Genomic DNA, 19,820 nt, shown 5'->3' on the forward strand with positions numbered 1-19,820 from the left:
AGGGCGGAGCCAGCCGGCCACCTCAGTATCTTGCTGGCTCGATCGCCTCTAAACTCACAGCACAAAGCTGCCCGCAGCAGAAGAGCCCATTGCGGCGCTTCAACCAGTGGACGAGCTCTTTCCCGGACTCAACTCTCAGGCCCCGGACTCTCAGCCTAGCACCCCTGAGAGTCCAGCACCCAGGTGCCCCGCACCCCTAGCGCCTATGGGTAAGACGGCCCTGAGGTCTGGTGTCTACATATAAAATCTGTGTCATAAATCATTAAAACTCAATGAGTTGGAACACACCCAACAGAAATGTTGACTAAACCAACTTTTATTAAGATACAGCATACATAACTCTGTTAAGATAATGACATTTGTAGAACCCAAACCAAGATGATTTAAGTACATAAAACTACTAGACAGAAGCACCTATTCCAAGACAGGTTTCTCCCTGGCTTGTAAAAAGAAGGCTGAGGAAAGCAATTATTTGGGCTTGAAATATATATAATTGCTGTAAAATGGCAGACATCATCACACCATGTTTCTAGGAAGGACAAATGATGAAACCCCCAAATAGATTGATGGTCTCCTCTTTGTCAATTTAAACAAAGGATGTGATTCAATAAGCTGAATTCAACCAGAGTGTCCAAAAATAAATAAATCCCCACACTTACTTGAGACCCTGAAATCAAAATTAGTTGGTGAAAATTCTGATAGCTTTATACTAGACTGCACAGCAGGATATCACTTGAGTACATCTATCCCACTGGCCTCAGTTAGGCTATCCATGTTTGATTGATTTTATTAAATCCATAACTCCATCTCATATTCAGAGGCAAAAAATGAAGAAGGGAAATGATTGTTGAATAATTGTTGGCCTGTTTGAAAGACTAAGGCAGTCCCCATTTCATGCTGTCAGCTGCTAAACCTGGTTTCTGTGAAGGTCATGGGATACCCATAATGATGAAAATTATGGGCAGGCTTCTACCTGAATACATCACTTATGCAGTCTTACACACAATAAAGAAAGAAATTGGGGCAGCAAGGAATCAATATGAACTCTGAAGAGTAAAGCGACGTAATTCTAACATATTTAGAGTTGTATATAACCCTTCTACCTATCCTTTAGAAAGGCCCTAAAGTTAGTCTTTTCCCCTTCTCAGAGAAGGGGACTTGAAAGGTCACCGATGAAGAAGGGTAGGTAGAAGCAAACATGCCAACCTCACCCTAAAGAACTGGTTAGGCTTCATTTTACAGGTCATTTCCCTATACAAAATATTTAGAAATCTAAGGTTCATATGGTTTTCTCAATGTAGAGACTACGGAAGGAAAAAAATAGTATCTACTCAGCGTTTGATGTTCAAAATAACAGAATCCAGGAGGATGCCATTAGCATGAGCAATAAAACAGAGCACAGAAATATGTCTAATATATTTTCCATGACTTTGAATGTTTTTCAGCCTCTTATACTCATTAGCAGTGAGTTCTAAATGGCAAATGGAACACCAGAACACCATTTGCTTACAGCATATACAAAATGCCTTGGTAACTCCATTTGCCCAAGTATGATCTGAAAAACACAAAATAAGTAAAAGGACCAAAATTATGCTTTAAAAATTATTTAGGGACACATTATTACATTTAGAAGTCTAGCATTTGGAACCAAATTATTATCAAAGCGAAAGTGCAGTCATTTACTGATGTACTACATTACTGAGGCACCACTGGTATGAGCTGTAACAAAAAAAAAGTTCCCATTACTGTAGGTCTTTGTTATACCCATGATTGGACTGCCCAATTGCATCAAAATTTTGGCACTAACACCTTAAAGCTAGAGTACACATTACTGGTGGCCACTACCCCATATCTTGTGGTTTGTTATTAGAATCGGTGCAGAAGTTTGTTGGAATGATTTCAACCTACCTTTAGCCAGCAAGGCCTCTCTGCTGGGCCTCTTGAGTTGAAGGTGGAGACCCTCGGACCATGATTTTGACTTAGGGAAATGCCTGAAGATCTTGCGTATTCTCTTTGTTACTAATCCAAAGCAAGCTGCAGCCTCTGCTTTCCCTTCTGTCATTCTTCTAACATAAGATCAATAGCCTCCTCTGGCAAACGCAACCCAGGCAGGCAGGCAGTGCTTGAATGCGGAATGCTATTGGGAGCAGCAAATGCATGCTCACCGGAACTTAAGGTTGCAAAATGAAGAGCTCTCAATATAGTGTTAATTTTCAGCTCCTGCCCTTCACTTTTTTGTTTAGCATTTTCTTAAAAAGCGCACACCACAGTCCTCAAACTTCCATGGCTGCTCCTGCAATGCATGGAAAACTTTCTATTTCTGGGGCTTTTTGCCTGATAAGATAACGCAACCTAACGGAAGAGGCTACAGTAATGAGAGAGAACAGGAACCATCCCTTTCTTTGCAAAGCTTCTTTCAAATATTCTCAGCCCGCTGGCTCCTATTTTCTGCCAGCATTTTAGTTTAATCTCAATATTATTTTAGAGTACAATAAAAACAGTAAGCTTAATATGCCAAGTAACCTATTTCTTCATCTACAAGGTATTAATAAGTTTAAAACAGGTGATTGGCTACAAATACAAGGCCAGCTGTTCTGTGGCAAGAAATATATGTCTCCGCACTATTCTAGAACTAGCTACATGGCATGATATTCCCCCTTTTTTTTTTAGTGGATTCCTCAGAAGTAAGTCCTACTGAGTCTAATTACTGTATTTTTTGCTCCATAAGATACACTTTCCCCCTCTTAAAATCTAAGGGGAAATGTCTGTGCGTCTTATGGAGCGAATGTGTGGTCCCTGGGGCTGGGGGGGACCCAGGCTTCCCCCACCAGCCCCACAAGCTCTGGGAGCAGCAGGAAGGCTGTGCACAGCCTTTCCGCTGCTCCCCGACCTGCTCTTTGGGGCTGGTGGTGGGGGAAAGGCGGTGGGGGACAGCCGCTGCCCTGGGGAGGCTTCGTGTGGCTATCCCTGGCTTTTGCGGGAGGTGGGGGAAGGGACAGAGCGAGGCTCTCACACTTCTCCCACAAAGCCCCCAAGAGCCGCATATATTTTTTCTTAAATCCCCCCCCCAAAAAAAAATGTAGGTGCGCCTTATGGTCAGGTGCACCTTATGGAGCGAAAACTACGGTAAGTGTACTTAGCTGGAGTGGGGAGCCTCCGACAAAAGGGACAAAAGCAGCCCTACAGGCTTCTCTGACTAGCTCCGCAAACTCTCCCCAGGGGACACCCCACATTGGCCCCACATTGTGCCCCTCAAGTGTTTTTCCATGGTTGGAATGGGTCCTTGAACTCCAGTAATGCCCCGTGCATGCCTAGATGGAGGATGCAGAGCGGCGTTTGAATGCATTTAAAAATGAGTTTTCTGTACAAAGAGGCAACATTTCCATTCATTGCTCCACCCATTTTTGCCTCTGGTCTCACCCACCATTGCCATGTGGCCCTTGGAAGGTTGCCTAGAATGGAATGTGGCCCTCAGCCTCAAATTATGTTCCCTACCGGTTGCCCACAAGTTGTTGGATGTAGCCTAGAAGTTGTCGGGAGTAGCTATAAAGAACAAGACTGTCAAAATATTGGTGAGCATTGCTTTAATCGGTATGGACATGTCTAGTGGCATACTTAGGTCTACTCATTGATGGACAGCAGGCCTACCCATTGAGATGCAATGAAAGGTCAGGCCAGTAATACAAGTTTCTCAGGTGACAGATCTACCTAGACCTCACTTCCACTCAGCCATCAGATCTACCAGACTTGGTAGACCTGTTCCCAGATGCTAGTTACATTTGACTGGCTTATGTGCTCCCCACCCCCATAAGAAAAACACCTGCAGACACCCATGAAATACATTTAGAATGCAATCCTATGCACTAACTCAGTCCCATTAAGTCCAGTGGTGCTTACGGAAGGATTGCAGCCTTAGAACCCTAACTACTACTCTTTTGTAGGACAAAAGGCTCAACCTCTTGTGGCTTACAAAAGGTTCACTCTCCAGGCAATCACATTCACCCTAACCCCTAGGGGGACATTAAACCTTCTCTGCCCTAAATGAGAATATCCAATCTCTACTGAACAGCTTGGTCAGAAAATATTAAGCCATTTCTATAATGGCTATGAAGTGATAAGGTTATCTCAATTAAACGTCCTTCCATTGCCATTTGAAAGTCAAAACAACTATTTGCAATACCTTGATTATGTAAAATCAAATATAAATACACCAATGTTTTCTTTTTGTTTAAATGCTCACATTCATTATGGCCTTATGTTTTCAAACAAGCAATAGACCGAATGGAAAGATCTCTGTGCATTTAAATATCTGGCTTCTTAAAAACTGAATAATGTTTTTTTCTGAACAAACTACAAAAAGGCAGGAACAAAACAAAGCCCCATTTGCCTATAAACATTAACTGAAAGTTTGTTATTAGTATTTAGCAGTGTACTTGAACTTGACACCAATTCTAACAGGAAACAATAAGCCTAAAAATATTTGCAAGATAAGAATGCCCATATTACATTAAGAGTGCTGCAGGTGTGCATAATTTTAGCAGGGAACCTACTATGGGAAAGTAAATATTGTAGCCCCCTTCAATCCAAGTGTATAAACTGGGTGCGGCAACGCAAAAGACCATGTTGTCACAAGATGGATCTTAGCAGCCTGAAGGACAATCAGGACCACCTCATCCAATAGACTTAGAATATCTACAGTTCTGCATGGAAGAAGCCTTCCAGGATCCAGGTCCCAAGGTGTGCAGAAATGGGTAGGATGACAACAATGAAGTGTTAGAAACTTGGATACATAAGCTAGGTGCAAAATGGCTCCTTAAACCAAGGTTACATTTGCCAAACCAGAATGTCTGGTTGCCATTTTAAGGAAAGTCTTATTTTTCAAATGATGAACTGACTGTGATTACCAGTTAAACATCTGGCTAGTTCAAATGACAACCTTGAGCTAGGTTAAGAATTTAGAGAACTTAAAGAAAAGGCACTTTATTCCCGGGCAGTCCACATGTACATTGGCCTATTCCTATCTTTTTAAATTAATCGTGACATAGGCCATTCATAACCCAGGAATATTCTTCACAACTGTGAGCAGGGCAGTGGGGTGGGGGAAGACAAAAGCGGCTGGGGAAACCCAGCCAGATGGGTGGGTTATTAATTATTAATTATTAGCTACAACAATTAACTATAACATTGTTCATTGCTCCTGCTCAGGCTGCCCAGAAAAAAGCATTTTGGTTCCTGAAATTCATTCTGATTGTGCAAATAAAATATAACTGATAGAATTCTATAGGATGTGGTATTAGTGTGTGAAAACAGTCAAGATCCAATGATCCCCAGGCATGTACCTCCAGATGGTGGACATGTCAGGCACCATCCTGGCATCCAGGCATCTTCACTTGGTTGCAAGTGGCCGATAGACAGGTACAAAATGCCACAGGCGCCTTGCTAATTTCAAACACTGCCAATGCATTAGGACAGAGTGGCTAACCTGTGGCCCTTGTTAACACCAAAACTCTCATCATCCCTCACCACTGGCCATGCCAGGGGTAGTCTAAAACATCTGGAGGGTCACAGATTGGCTGTTCCTACATAGGTCACGAATGCCTGAGCCAAAGACTACACATATACATTTTCCTGGGAACTGGAACCATTTGTGATCAGGATGTCAACTCTTATAGGCTTCCTTGGGTCAGGGGTCTATGCCTAGCAGATGGGTGTCAGGTGGTGAGTAAGGGGAAGCCACATTACTTTGGGGTTGAGACCAGTGGCACAGTCCCATTTACCCCTTCATACACACAAAGTGAGCTTGTGTTCTGGACATACTTTTGGCTACACTTTGTGTCAACCATGAAACTACATTTAACCCTCTCCTCAGATTAGAGCTGTACACAGTCCTGATTGGCTACACCTCTCCCTTCCTCAGAGCAGCATTATACACAACCCTGATTGACTGGCCCCTATGTCACTCATGAACAGAGGCGGAGCTAGCTGCTCTGGCCCCTGGAGCGGTGCACATGCTGTTCCTGCAGAGGTGGGGCTAGATGTCCATAGGGCGGGGCTAGCTGTCCACGGGTGCAGGGCGAGCGTTCCAGGGCGGTGCTAGCTGCCCGCAGGAGGGGCCATCCACGCAGCAAGCATCCCAGGGGGGCAGCGCTGCGATGTCACCCCCCCGGGCTGACACCTGGGGCGGATCACACCCACTGCACCCCCCTTCCTCCTCCACTGCTCATGAAGCCTCCGCCTACAGTCTCAGAACAGTTTTTAAAAGTGTAAAAAGCCCACAAACCTTAAAAAACCAAGCAGATTAGCACAATGTGAAACAATGTGAGGAGGAGACCTGGCCATGTGTGTGTGTGTGTGTGTGTGTGTGTGTGTGTGTGTTACTAAAGAAAGACAGGAAGAGTCAAAAGCAGCCACAGCAGGTAAAAAAATAAATCTTACCCACTCCTGTTTGAAGGAGCAATGGCAGAACAGAAATTCTCTAATAGCTATTATTTCCTGCATAGTACTGTCAAAAGAATGCCCACACCTACTAAAGGTATGAGCTGCCTAAAACAAACACTTACAAAAGACAAAGGGGTTATTAAAAATTTACACAGTTCCGTGAATCATAGGGAAGTGTGACAAGAATTGCAGGGCTTGCTTTTAAGGGCAGACAAGAGACAAGGACAGCAACTGATGCAAAGAAGAAGCAACCACAGCTACCTCTTAAGCCTTGTAGCAAAGCAACTTCTCAATATCCTAAAAAATAAAGCAACTAATTGGACTAAGCAGGTTGTTGTTGTTGTTTGTAAGAGAGCCTGCTCAATGGATTTGCTCAATGGAGAAGGAATGTGGTATCATGGTTAGAATGTAAGGCTAGGAACTGGGAAGACAGGGCTTGAATCCTCCCTCAGCCACGAAGCTCAGTGGGCCAGTCACTGCCTTTCAAGCCTGACCAACCTCGCAGGGTTGTCGTGAATTTAGCTATCCCCAAGAACTAGTGCTAGTGTGGTCCTCTTCCTTTGCAAGCCATCTTAGCTTCTTTCTTCAGAGATTTCAAGTTTGGAGATGTTGGCACCTTCCTTTTCAGCAGCTGCCTGCTGCCACAAAGAACCCTCAGCTTCTCTCTTCTCTTCTCTTCTCTTCTCTGGATTCTGGCTGCTTCGCAGCTCCAGACTCTCACAGGCTTGCTAAAGGCTTTTCAGAATCTCTTGTTTAGTTCATTGGCAAATCTCTTCAGTCTCCCAAAGGTTGCCCAACTGAGTTTTCAAACAGCAGGAGCCTGCGCTTTTTCTGACTAGAACGTCCACTGAAGGACTGTAACATGCTGACCAATTGGATCCTACTGCCAACTCTCATAACTGAAATCTCACAAAGTTACACAGTTAGCCTCAGCCACAGTGCTGGTTTAGATGCAGCATCTTGACAACCTGCCAATTTAGCTCCCACCCAATGTCTCTCTCTGGCTTCAGCTAGGGACAAAACACACATTTCACTCTTCACACAGTCAACTACAAACAATCCAAAGAGTGTTTGCAACAGAACACACTTATTACATTTGAATTTCTCCTCATAGATGTTGTTATGCAAATTAAAATAAATATACAGTGCTCCAGCAGGGGCTGGATTTCAGGTTGCATAATTGTTGGGAAGAGCATGATTTGCATGCTAAAAACCTCAAGCTCAGGTTCAACCCCAAGAGCCCATGTGGCACAATGGTTTCGAGCAGTGGACCGGGACTGGGGAGATGTGGGTTCAAATCCCTCCTCACCCATCAACCCCACAAGGCAACCTTGGGCAAGTCATCATTTCTCAACATGACCTACCTTACAGGATTATTGTGAGGATAAAATGGGGTAGGGTGGGGGTGGAGGGACTATGTATGCCCCTTTGAGCTCCTTGGAGGAAACATAGGTTATAAATGTAGTAAATGCAAAAATACTGAAATCTTGGAGAGCCTCTACCAGCCTGTGCAGAGCAGGGACTGTAGGCAATACTGAACTAGATGGACCCATGGTCTAAGGCAGCATCTTATGCTCCAAACACAATTTCAAGGCAGCTTGTTTGGGTAATACCTAACCAGAAAGCAAACTCACTTGCCAAAGGTACAGGTGTAACCAATGCCTGATTCCAAGGAAGCATCCCACATGTTATTACATTATTATGAAAGTTCTAGGCATTATACATTCCATGACTCTCCCCTATCAATAACGGCACACAGATTTCCTTAAAATGAGAGAGAAGAGGATCATTTAGATATCCATGAGGGAGAGCATCTGACACCAAAGGTTTGCTTCTGTCACTTAGAATTATGGCTCCACCGCCTGATCTGACTGAGATTCCAGTGGCACATCAAGTTGTGTTACCAGCTGCTTTGGGGTTAGATTGCAAGCAACATGCCACAGACACTCAAGTGGAGCAATCAGCATTTTATGGTCTCTCAAAATGCAACGGTCACACCTGGCTGGCCAGCCATCTGGGTCTGCTGAGGGGGGGGGGAGCAAATCACTACATGCACTAACCAGGAAAGCAGAAGAGGAGAGATGAGGGGTGGGGGAGCCTAGGCGTGCTTTATTTAAAAAATGGAAAGGCTAATAAAATGATAATTGCAAGCAGTTCAATTTTGGAAGTATTCTTTCAAGACAATAACAATCATTCTTTCTCCTTTAAAGCCTGGGCAACTGAGAGTGTTATTCAGTAGGCCATAGTGAAGAGTTTTCAACTGCAGAGGTGTAGCAGTGATACACATACTTCTACTCAGCAGCACAATACCCTATAATAATAATAATAATAGAGTGTATATATGGAGCAGCTGCAACAACTCAAATAACATTAACATGCCCAATACCTCAACTAGTTTTCAGGAGCAGGGCTGGGGAAAAGCTGCTCAACTCCAAGACCCTTTCACCTGAAGGCCTCAGAAGATTCTGAGCTTCTCAAAATGGAGGCCTCCTATTAAATAAGGACATCGCTAGAATATGCTGAGACACTGTAAATTGCTCAGGTGGGAACTTATATTGCCTTGCCAACCCTGTGTAGAACCGTAATTACACAACCACTTTCACAAACAAAACTGAAGTGGTCCAGTTTACATTACAAGTAACTCGCAACTTGACCACATTTAACTTGTGCCCATTCAGCTTTACACGCTTGGCCATTTTAAAAAATAAAAAGGGATCCAGGAAAAAAAGATTTTGGCAATCCCACCCACTTATTGAATCCAGTGTGCGTTGACTCTATGAGACCCCAGCATCAAGCTGAGGGTTGCCTGTACTTCACTTGCTGAATAAATTGACAATTTAACATTTGCCAGATCTGTTTCAACTTCCTTTCCATGCATGTCCTGGCAAAATAAAAAAAAATCCCACCACAAATGTATCTCTTTTTTCCCCAGGGAGTGGTCACCCTGGGCCCTTCCCACTGTATCCTAAGGCTTACCCTGTGGACCCTCAGTTCCTTATATCAGCTGTGACGAGGGATTTTCCCTTCCCCTCAGAAGAAAAGCAGAATGGATGTATCCTGGACATCATCATTAATATTGTCATTTATTTCTATAGTACTTAACATAACCTAAAGAGTATACAGTGGTACCTCAGGTTATGAACTTAATTCGTTCTGGAGGTCCGTTCTTAACCCAAAACCGTTCTTAACCTTAGCAGAGTTCGTAACTGTAGCGTTTGTAACCCGAGGTACCACTGTACAAATTAATAATGAACAAATTCATGCCTGGTGATTCACATTTAAATATCAGTGATGCACAAAAAGGAGCTCATTTTTATTTATTTTTAGGTGCATATTCCTCATACAGGACTCATCAACTGGTTTTGTGGGGAAAGCCCCTTCTCACACTACAACAGGTGCAAGAGGATGCCGGTTCAAGTGAATGGGAGTTTGCAGGCTGGCTATGTGAACTTGAATAGCCCAGTTTAACACCTTGCCTGCTAGGACCTACTGCCTTCTGCAGCAAACAAACCTTGTCTCAGATATACCTCTCTGAACTGGTCAGGATTTGAACTAAACATTGACAATGTAAGCAGCCAGCCTCAAAAGCAGTACAGTGGTACCTCGGGTTACATATGCTTCAGGTTACATACGCTTCAGGTTACAGACTCCGCTAACCAAGAAATAGTACCTCGGGTTAAGAACTTTGCTTCAGGATGAGAACAGAAATTGTGCAGTGGCAGCGCGGCGGCAGAGGGAGGCCCCATTAGCTAAAGTGGTGCTTCAGGTTAAGAACAGTTTAAGGTTAAGAACAGACCTCCAGAATGAATTAAGTTCTTAACCCAAGGTACCACTGTATCTGAAGGAGTTGTTGAAATAGGCTTGTTCCCCCAAAGCCTACAGAAAGCAAAAAGTCAAAAGGAAAACATGCATTTGCACTTTTGACATGAGTTCTCTCTGATCAGTACACACCCAGGTTTAATTGTAGCACAAAAAGCAAAAGAGGAATCTGCCCAACATCATTCTTTTGGAAAGGGAGTGTCTGCTGAATGAAGAATGGCATCAAGAAGGGATTTTTTGTTATGATGTGCAGATTTGAAGAGAACCGTTTTAGTTCCCATTAAAAAACCCCAAAAACCACCAAGCAAAAACCCCCTTTCGGAGTCAGCACTTGCTGCTGCTTTTCTTCTGTTAAAAAGAGAGCACAATCTAACAATTTAGAGAATTACTTAGAATAATTACTTAAGATGTTTGGCACTAAATCTTCCCCGGCTTCAGATACAGGCTTTCATCAGTACTTATATATCCAGGATATGGAATTTGTCTATGCAAATATGTTTCTGCATGCAATTGATAAGAAAAAGCAATTATTGACAACACATACACATTCTGCTGCGGATACCACACTGCTCACTATAAAGAGACTATAAATGTATATTTGTATATACATAACTCAAAAACTCAGCTGGAATTCCGAAAAACTTTTGCACCAGGTTTGTAAGACAGCTGGTTTCTTTTTCAGCAATTGCAATTTCTTGTTAAGGTTGAAACCTGGTGATCATTAACCATGGTTAATGGTTAAGGGGAACTCATGAAAGAAAGGATCTGGGACCATTCAGTTCTATGGGTGAGAGAGACAACCGTACCTCCAAGGAGAAGGAGTTCCACAACTAGGGTAGCCCCACAGAGGAGACTCTGTCCTTGACAGGAGAGAAGAACCCCATCAGCCCAATTCAGGGAATGAATTGGCACATATGGAGAAAGATGCTCCTGGAGAGTTGGTGTTGTATGAATCCACATTGCCACACTGCTCAGAATTCTCACAGCCACATTCTGAACCAGCTGCCATGGCTGGACTGTCTTCAAGGGGCAGCCCCAAGAGTCTAAACAGTAGGTTTAGAGAATGGATTACTGTGGGCAGAAAGGGCCAGAGCTGGAAAGATGGGGTGGAATTCATGCTGTTGTGAACATTCCATCTGCACAAAAATTTCAATGGGAAAAAACTGACCAACTGTGACATATTGTTGCAACAAAATCACAGAGCTGTGCATATAATGTTGCAGCATTAATATGATGCAGCAGGACCGTATGGTGTCTACTGTCTCTTCCAATCGCCCTTCATTTTCAAATGACTCTGAAAGAACAGATTTGAGCCACAGCCACTCTTCTGTGTCTGCGTACATCGCAGAGAGAAATACTAAAATGGAGATGGAAATTGGAGGGAAAGCCAAAATGTGAAATCAGGTTGGCAGCGAAGAGGGGTCAGCACACGAACACTTGGCTACAGGAGCAGGAAAGCTCTCCCGCCATGCAGGGAAACAAACTGCAATGCTGTCAGGCTAGAAGAAGAGATGCTCTGAGGCTTGTGCCAGCTCTATCCCTTGCCAAAATGTTGGACTGCAAAGCTTATTAAGCAGCAACATCCAAGCTGGCAGGCTGCCTCGATGAATTTTTTTTTAAAAAAAAAAATAGCTATACATCTTCCTAGTGGGCAACAGTGACAGTCTGATTGCATGTTTCGCTGGAATCCTAAACTCAGAGATGAAAGTCACCAAGTCTCTGGTCAAGAGTGGGTGAAATGCTCAGGTCCACTTACAGTGAGGGTGTGTGTGTGTTGTGTTTTCTTGCCTATGGCTTCCAAGAGATGCATCAACTCCCTTTGTACCCAGACAGAGAGAACCACAATAGCGTGCAACGCAGGATAAACCTGTCTACTTAAGCTTGGGATGCAAGCTGAAAGGGGAAAAGCATTTTGACACATCTTTTTTCATCAAATCCAACTCAGCAATGAATAAAATGGTGCGCCCATGCAGCCACCACAGCAGCACTCAAATGGCTCATTTAGATGCTAAACTGGAGATTAGTGCTGCACTTGAGCAGGGTCACCAACAGCTTGGGTACAGGGGGTACACATGTACTTGTCCCAAAGCCAACAGTGTTCCTGTTCTCTTAGCTTTTTTTAAAAAAAACATGTCAGTCATGGATAGCCCAGTTAGTTAGAGCATGATGCTGAGAACGACAAGGTTGCAGGTTCGATCCCCATATGGGACAGCTGCATATTTGGGTTGGACTAGAACATCACCAGATGATCCTCAGGGTCCCTTCCAACTCTATGATTCTGTGCACCTCATGACCCCAGTGAATTGATTAAAGCTTGCAACCCCACACAGAGAGAAGTACTTAAGGCAAATTAATGGGATTATGTTTCTAACGTATTTGTTTCTCTGCTCACACACAGATCATGGTCCAGTTCATACTAAGCTAAAGATAAGACAAACCATAGCTAAGGATGATAATTTCCTGGATAATTCACAGGAAATGAATTATCTGCTGCTTCTCTCCTCACTCAGTGCTGCTCCAGCAGCGCTACCAAGCCATGGTTTGGCTGTTCTGCTTTATCACCCAACCCAGCCCTGTGGTTTGGCAGCTCCAGACCAACCATAAATGGTAAGTCAAGAACAGCAGCCTAAGCACAAGTCTAAGCCAAACCATGGCTTAGTTCTGAGTAGCAAGGCAGCTGTGGTTTTCACTGCGAATACACACATGCTGCCACATCATTAAGCGCAATCCAAGCCTATAAACCAGCAGTTACTCTTCAACAAATAGTTCTAGTAGTGACTGTGATTAGGTGCATGAAAATACAGTTCAAGGCACTGCAGTATTAGAAAGGCAGACAAGCCTAAGGAATTTTAGAAAGAACAGGAAACAGAAACATATCCTATCACATCCTACTCTATAAATCTATGACATACTAACAATTTAAACACCACACCCAGTTCTGGGCATGAAGATGACGCTGGAAAGATGGGTTTAGTCTTGCCTAATACGGCAAGAAGGTATACTCTTAATTTCTTGGAGCCACCCTTAACTCCAAAAACACTTCTAATAAAGCAGACTCCCCCAAGAAGATTATAGTTATGTCCAGAAAGCAGAGAAAGTTGGATTAATTAGATTAATCCTCATGGGGGAAATGTTATTTAGCAACTGCAGAGATAAGCTTTCAAATGTTAGCAAATGTTGGATCAAACCAAAAGAAGTATTAAAGACTATGCTTGCTGAAAATAATGGTTCGATTATAATCCATTTAAGACTACATTAGCAGCAATGGGCTCCCTTAAACAGAAAACAATAAAAATGACTGCACTGGATCTGGAAGATCAAGCAGGAAACACACAAACACATTGTCAAGTGCAGGAATGTAGGGTAGTCCAAGACAATTATGGAAAAGTGGAATCCTGTATTGAGATGTGATCAATTTAAATTTAGCACTAGCAACAAGAGTGCAAGATCATAGTCACAACAAACTCTTCCTTAGAAGAGGAATCCAAAATACTTCATACATGGGCAAATCCTCTGCCCTGCTGTTTTGCTGTGGGCAGAACAGGAGGGGGTTGTGGACACAGGTTTTTCTTCTTTTCCCTCCCACCAGCAATTATTATTTATTTGATTTATATCCTGCCCTTCCTTCCAAAGAAGCCCAGGGCAGCCAGGAGAGGAAGCTAACCACACCAGCCCCAGGGTTGGTGGAGAGTTGCCCCATTTCTGCAGGGGTGCCAGGAAAATGGTGCCTCTCCCAACCACTACACACCCCGTAAATATGCTAAAGTTATTATGACAATTATGACAATCAGAACTTCTGCCAGGGTAAACAAAAGAATGTATCTTATATCTTCTTTTTTAAAAAACAACAACAGGGAAATCTTGTTAAATTCACCTGTACCACATACCTAAAGAAAAAACTTTTAATTTGTTAAAATTTTGAACATAAAAGACTTTAATCCAACATATCTATCTCTGCTGATTGCTTTTCTGGGAAAGTGTTATCTTTTAGGCCACTCTTAAAGGTAAAGGTAAAGGTACCCCTGCCCATATGGGCCAGTCTTGACAGACTCTGGGGTTGTGCGCCCATCTCACTCAAGAGGCCAGGGGCCAGCGCTGTCCGGAGACACTTCCGGGTCACGTGGCCAGCGTGACATCGCTGCTCTGGCGAGCCACTCTTAATGGGTGTCATTTCAGATTAATGAAAGCCAGCCAGCATCCAAAGATGGAAAAAAACCCAAATCATCCTTCCTGAATAATTCATCTTTCTAAATAAAATTTTAAAAAGTATTCCAAGCGTGCCTGAAAGTACAAAGAGAGGGAAAGTTGACAGATTTCCCCAGGGAGGGGACTCCAACATGGAGATGCTACTGCAGGAAAGGCCCCACCTTCCATAGACAAAAGGTCTCCCCCGTCTGCTCTTGTGGCTCAGCTACCGGGAACTGAAATGCCTGAAGTGGATCAGCATTGCCAGTGCTTTTTATTCAACTTTTCACACACACAGGAAAAAGAATAAACCACAACGCAAATGCACACAAACAGAATTGCAGCATGAACACAACTAGTAAGTACAGTCAGCCAGACAACGTACATCACTCTATTAGCCATTTAAGAATGCAACACCTTTCACTTTTAGGCAATATTCACAGTGCAACCTCCTGTATGTGTACTCAGAAGAAAGTATCATTAAATGCAAAAGGACTAGAGTCAGTAGCTACCTCTAAGACAAGTGACAATCCAGCACTAAAACAGGAGATGTGTATTAGCCATAGAAGAGGTCTCAGCCAGGAGCAGCACTGCTCGCAGGAAAATGTTCACATGCTCATCCAGCCATCATAACAAATAATGAATGGCTTATAAAATGTGCAGAGGCCACTGTCGCAGTACTGGGTGCTTTGGCGTTATTTGCAAGAGAAACACAACACATCTGAACAAACATATTTCAAATCACTAGATGCCCCATCCAATTAAAAATGTATTTCAGATAACCCTGGGACAGGCAAGGGATACAGCTGTGAAGCAAGCTAGGCATCTCTTATGCTGCTCCAGTCTTCGCACGTATATCATGAGCCTGTTTATTCATTCCGGGCATAGAAGCAAACTCCCAGGGGCCGAGGTCCCTTTGGCTTCCCCAGTAAAATATTTGAAGAGCCCCCACAAAGTTAATGGGCGTTGCCATTCAAATTGTGTGTACCATGTCATGTGATTTATTGTGTGGGGTGGGGCTTACCTGGTGCTCCCAATATTTTTTTCAAGTTGGCACCCCTGGTTCTAGGCATCTTGAAGGGGCTTACTGGGGTCCTGCCTGCTAGCCCTGCTTCCAACCTCCTCACGTGCAAGTGCAGTGTTTGCATGGAGCCCCTCCCTCATTTTTCAGAGCCCTGGATCACATGACCCTCTGTGCATTCAGGTGTAGACATGCAGCCTCTGTATAAACGATACACATGAACATATGGAGGCTGGAGATGGAGCCAGGAGGCACAAGCCCAATCATACACCAGCAAATTCAGGTTGTGCCATTGTAGTTGATTGTCATGTCTTACACAACACACTTCCCCGAAAGATTGGACTTTTGTGATAAGGGAAGTGACAAGAAAAATGCATTAGAAAGTGTACAGTAACATTTGCTTTGATACAACGTCATTTATCCTGCCCCCTCCAAAAAAACAAATTAGAGTTAATGCTTGTGAAATAGCCAATGTCTGACACATGTCCTTGTTATCTTATGAAAGAGCCAAGAATACATTTTCAAATAAAATAAATCAGGACAAATGCTCAACAAGCAGGTGATCTGAAGAGCCCCCAACGAGGTTACAGTGTGGGGGGGTTAAAAAATAAAAGGCAGACCCTGTTCTGTCTATCCTGGCATTTGCCTACCTGATTTGTAGTACTAGCTATGAATGCACAGGCCTTTTAATATGTTCACATTTGACTGATATTTTCATTCAATGTTGAACAGTGTTTCATACTTGTACCAGCTGACAAGTAATGGTATTTTATAGCTGGCAGCATGCAACAGCTATTTAGTACTTAACTGTCTTTGTTTGTTAGCATGTAACTGGCTGCACTAGATAGATTTAAGATTCTGCATGCAATTCCTGCCAAAGCAATCAACAGACTCCAAGTTTCAAAGATTCCCGTTTTGAAATAAAATTCCACATTCAAATTAAAAACAGAATTGCCATGTAAAACTTCCAGTGGCAAAATTTAATGGCATAAAAGTCATAACTCTGCAAAGGAGAGACAACATCAAAAAGCACAACAGTTCTAACCAAATCGTATACAAGTCATGCACAGAACACCCAGCTATCATCAAGTGATTTACTGATAGGCTCCTATGGAAAAGACTGGCAACAGTGTGGTAAACAGCAGCAATGGAACAGGTTAGTAAATGATCACACAAGTCAGAGAGCAAGGAAGGGAACCACTTGAAGGTTTAAGAGGCGGAACAGCAAAGTAAAATGGGAAACACAAAAGTAATTTCTCCTCCCTAACAAATAAGCACCTTGGAAGGGAACACAGCTGACATTCATCTGAACAGCTAGTAACCTATCTAAAGTCTGTACATCAAATGTTCAGATCGATCCCGTTGGTGTTTTTACATAGGAATATCCCAACAGGAGACTGAATGGTGAACACGAAGTTGAAAAAATTAAGCATTTTAGAGGAACGAACAACGTGCAGATGATAAGAGGGCTTGCAAAACACATCTGCACCAACTTATTAATTGATTGATGTGCTGCAGTTTCAGAATGTAATACTCAAAGGATGTGTAAGCCAATTTGCTAATTAGGATCAAAGAGGGTTGAAATTCTCATAGCGGGAGCTTAAATAGAAGCCCGCAAATAGTCCAACATAACCTCATGAAATTTTTAAAAGGGCTCTAGCACTCAGGTCTTGAACATAAATCAGTGCCTGCGCCAGACTTCCCATAAAGCTGCGCTCTCTCCTCCAGGACTTCTAAGTGCTTTGATAGGAATGCAGATCGGATCCAACAAGGTTACAACGTCTACCTCGGGACAGTAAATTATCAATGTCTTTTTAAAGGCACGAATATCTCCAGTGTCCTACAAAACGAGGCTCCTTGGCCCGCCATTGCGCTATGTACGCAGAGAATCAGCGGTCACTCACCTGCAAAGAAGCGACCCCGGGTGAAGGGGTGGGACGGGGGAGAGGAGGCTGGAGAGTCCCTTTGCTCTTAAAGAGGCAGTGACAATTCATTAGGGGGATTAGGGGAGGATCGACTGTGTACAAATCAGAACGGGCTGGGCCAGCAGAGGTGATCTGCTTGCCCGCCACGAAGGATGGGACCCCTGCAAAGGTGGGGCAAGGAGAAGCTACCCTGGGACGGGGGGGGGAGGGGGTGTCGTCGTTTTAGAAAGGACTGCAGGATCAGCTACCTGCACTGCCTCTTATCACATACAAGGGGGATATTAGAGGGTCATCTTCAGGTCAGGAGAGAGCAGATCCCCACCAGCGAGCCTTTCCCTCGCCTCCGCCGGCTTGTCTAAAGCGTGGGGCTGCCCCGTCTACAGGGAGAGGGAGGGGAGGGAGCCCTTCGACGTGCAAAGCCAAACCAAGCCGAGCCACTTACTCGCGCAGCGCAGCGCCCGCTGCTGCACGGCCTCGCCGCACAGGTCGCACCAGCCCCTCCAGAGCGCGACGGCTTCGAAGCGGTGCCCTTCGCCCTTCTCCTCCCGCACGCGGGGGTCCCGCGGCTGCTCGAAGATGGTGCGCACGTCGGGCAGCAGCCGCGGCGCCGCGGACCTCAGGCGCAGCCGGTGGTGGTGCTGCGGGTGCGGGTGGTGCGGCAGCCCCGAGCGGGCCGGCTTGGCCGCCGTGCCCGGAGACGCCGGGGCCTCGCGGGGGGTGGCGGGAGCCCCGAGCGCCGGCCCGTCGTCCTCCGGAGCGAGCGGGACGCCGTCGAGGAACGCGTCGGTCCTGGGCTGCGCCTCGGGGCCGGCGGCTCTTCCGAGGTGCTGCCTCCAGAGGGCGGCGGGGGCGCACGTCGCGTCGCGCTGGGGCGCAGCCTTCCCGTCGTCGCCCCCCTGCGCCATGCTGCCCCCCTGGGCGTGGGGCGGCTGCTGCTGCGCGGGCTCGGGCGGCTGCCTGCGCCGGGGCTGCGGCAGCGGCTTCAGGTCATTGGCAGCCGAGCGCTTGAGGATCTTCTTCCTCTCGTTGGCGCTGAGGCTCTGCAGGAAGCGCTGCTGCTCCTTCTCCAGCAGCAGCGGGTAAGGGTACTGCCCGATGGCCGGGGAAGCCATGGCCATGGCGAGCAGGCGGGCGGGCGGGCGGGCGGCCCAAGCAGCTCCGACCTGCCGGAGGGTGGCCGGCAGCGCAGGCGCTCTTAAGAGGGACCTGCAGAGGCGGCGGAGAGGGTGGAGCGAGCGGCAGGCAGAGGGCGGGCGGCCTGTCTCCAGCCGCGGCTCTCGGCTGGGCTCCCTGCTGCACACACCCTTCGCGCCGCCGCGCAGTCCGGCGCTCACCTCGAAATCCTCGCCAGCTGCGTGGGAAGGAGAGCGGATCACAGCTAGAGCCCGCGGCAAGGGAAAGAAGAGAGCTGGCCGTCCGAGAAAAAGACTCGCTCAGTTGTTTTAAAACCCTAGAAGAGCAAGGAACTCTTCTTCGTACAGAACGGCAGCGCCCGTTTTCTGCCGATGTGTAAAATAGCAGCAATAAAATAAGGGCGCCTCTGTGCATGTGCAGAGTGCTTCCTCCCCCCTTGCCGTCTGCGGTAACAAGAGAAGCTTTCCGGGGCGCACTGGAAGCTGGTCCGTTAGGGCGAATAGGGCATTGTCCCACCAGTCTGAGTCCACCCCCACCTGCCAGCCCTCTCAGTTACAGCCAGTGGGTGGCTCTGCCTGTCATTGTAGATCTTCCTGCCTTCCACCCGTCCAGTCCTGGTGGGCATCAGTCAACAATGGAACAGGTGAGACTATGAGTTCTCAGAAATTCTGAGCCCCATCCTGTCTCCCTTTGGAAAGTAAACTTAGCTCCCATTCTCCTGAATGGCATAGGCTCTACAAGGAGTGTGGAGGGCATTTCAGGACAGGGACATCAAGGGACACTTGTCTTATGTAATTCTAGCCCAGGTGGCAGAAAATGCATTATGGAGGAGCCAGGCATAGTTGTGCTCAGACCCTTTCACCTTCATCCCTAGTGAACCTGCTTATTCACTTACAGATATAGGTCTCCCTCCTTTGCAGGATGTGCTGCTTGCTCCGCAGAAGTGTAAGCAGGTGCCCACATCTTCCAGAAATTGGTCAGAGGCACAGCACTGAACATTGTGGTGCTGATAGGCTTTTCCAAGGTAACCAACCCCAGCATGGGCAGCAGTTAGCACCTACACACAAGCCACTCCTGACACCTGGACCCTCTTTGGAAAATGCATCAGGGAGCTACCATTTTAAATTTCCCACAATGCCCTGGAGGGATGTTACACCCAGGGCATTGTGGGAAATTAAAACAGCAGCCCCTGGTCCCAACCACACTGGAGGTGACCCTGCTACCACTGATCCTTTGGACTGTTTGCATTTGTGTTCTAACAGCACTAGCAGGCAAGTTTAATCAGCCAAGCCAGGATA

General features: G+C 45.5%; 1 protein-coding gene across 1 annotated transcript in view; it reads right to left on the bottom strand.

Moving 5' to 3' along the window:
• The window catches only part of RASSF5 (Ras association domain family member 5), a 102,953-nt gene extending 84,423 nt beyond the window's left edge, over positions 1–18,530 (bottom strand). The window contains exon 1 of the mRNA XM_081916410.1: positions 17,831–18,530. Coding sequence (XP_081772536.1) covers positions 17,831–18,506 — 676 coding nt within the window. The 5' untranslated portion in view covers positions 18,507–18,530. The remainder of the gene's footprint in view (positions 1–17,830) is intronic.
• Positions 18,531–19,820: the final 1,290 nt, after the last annotated feature.

The sequence above is a fragment of the Podarcis melisellensis genome (genome assembly GCF_964234715.1).
Source record: "Podarcis melisellensis genome assembly, chromosome: 6".
In the NCBI taxonomy this organism is placed as follows: domain Eukaryota; kingdom Metazoa; phylum Chordata; class Lepidosauria; order Squamata; family Lacertidae; genus Podarcis; species Podarcis melisellensis.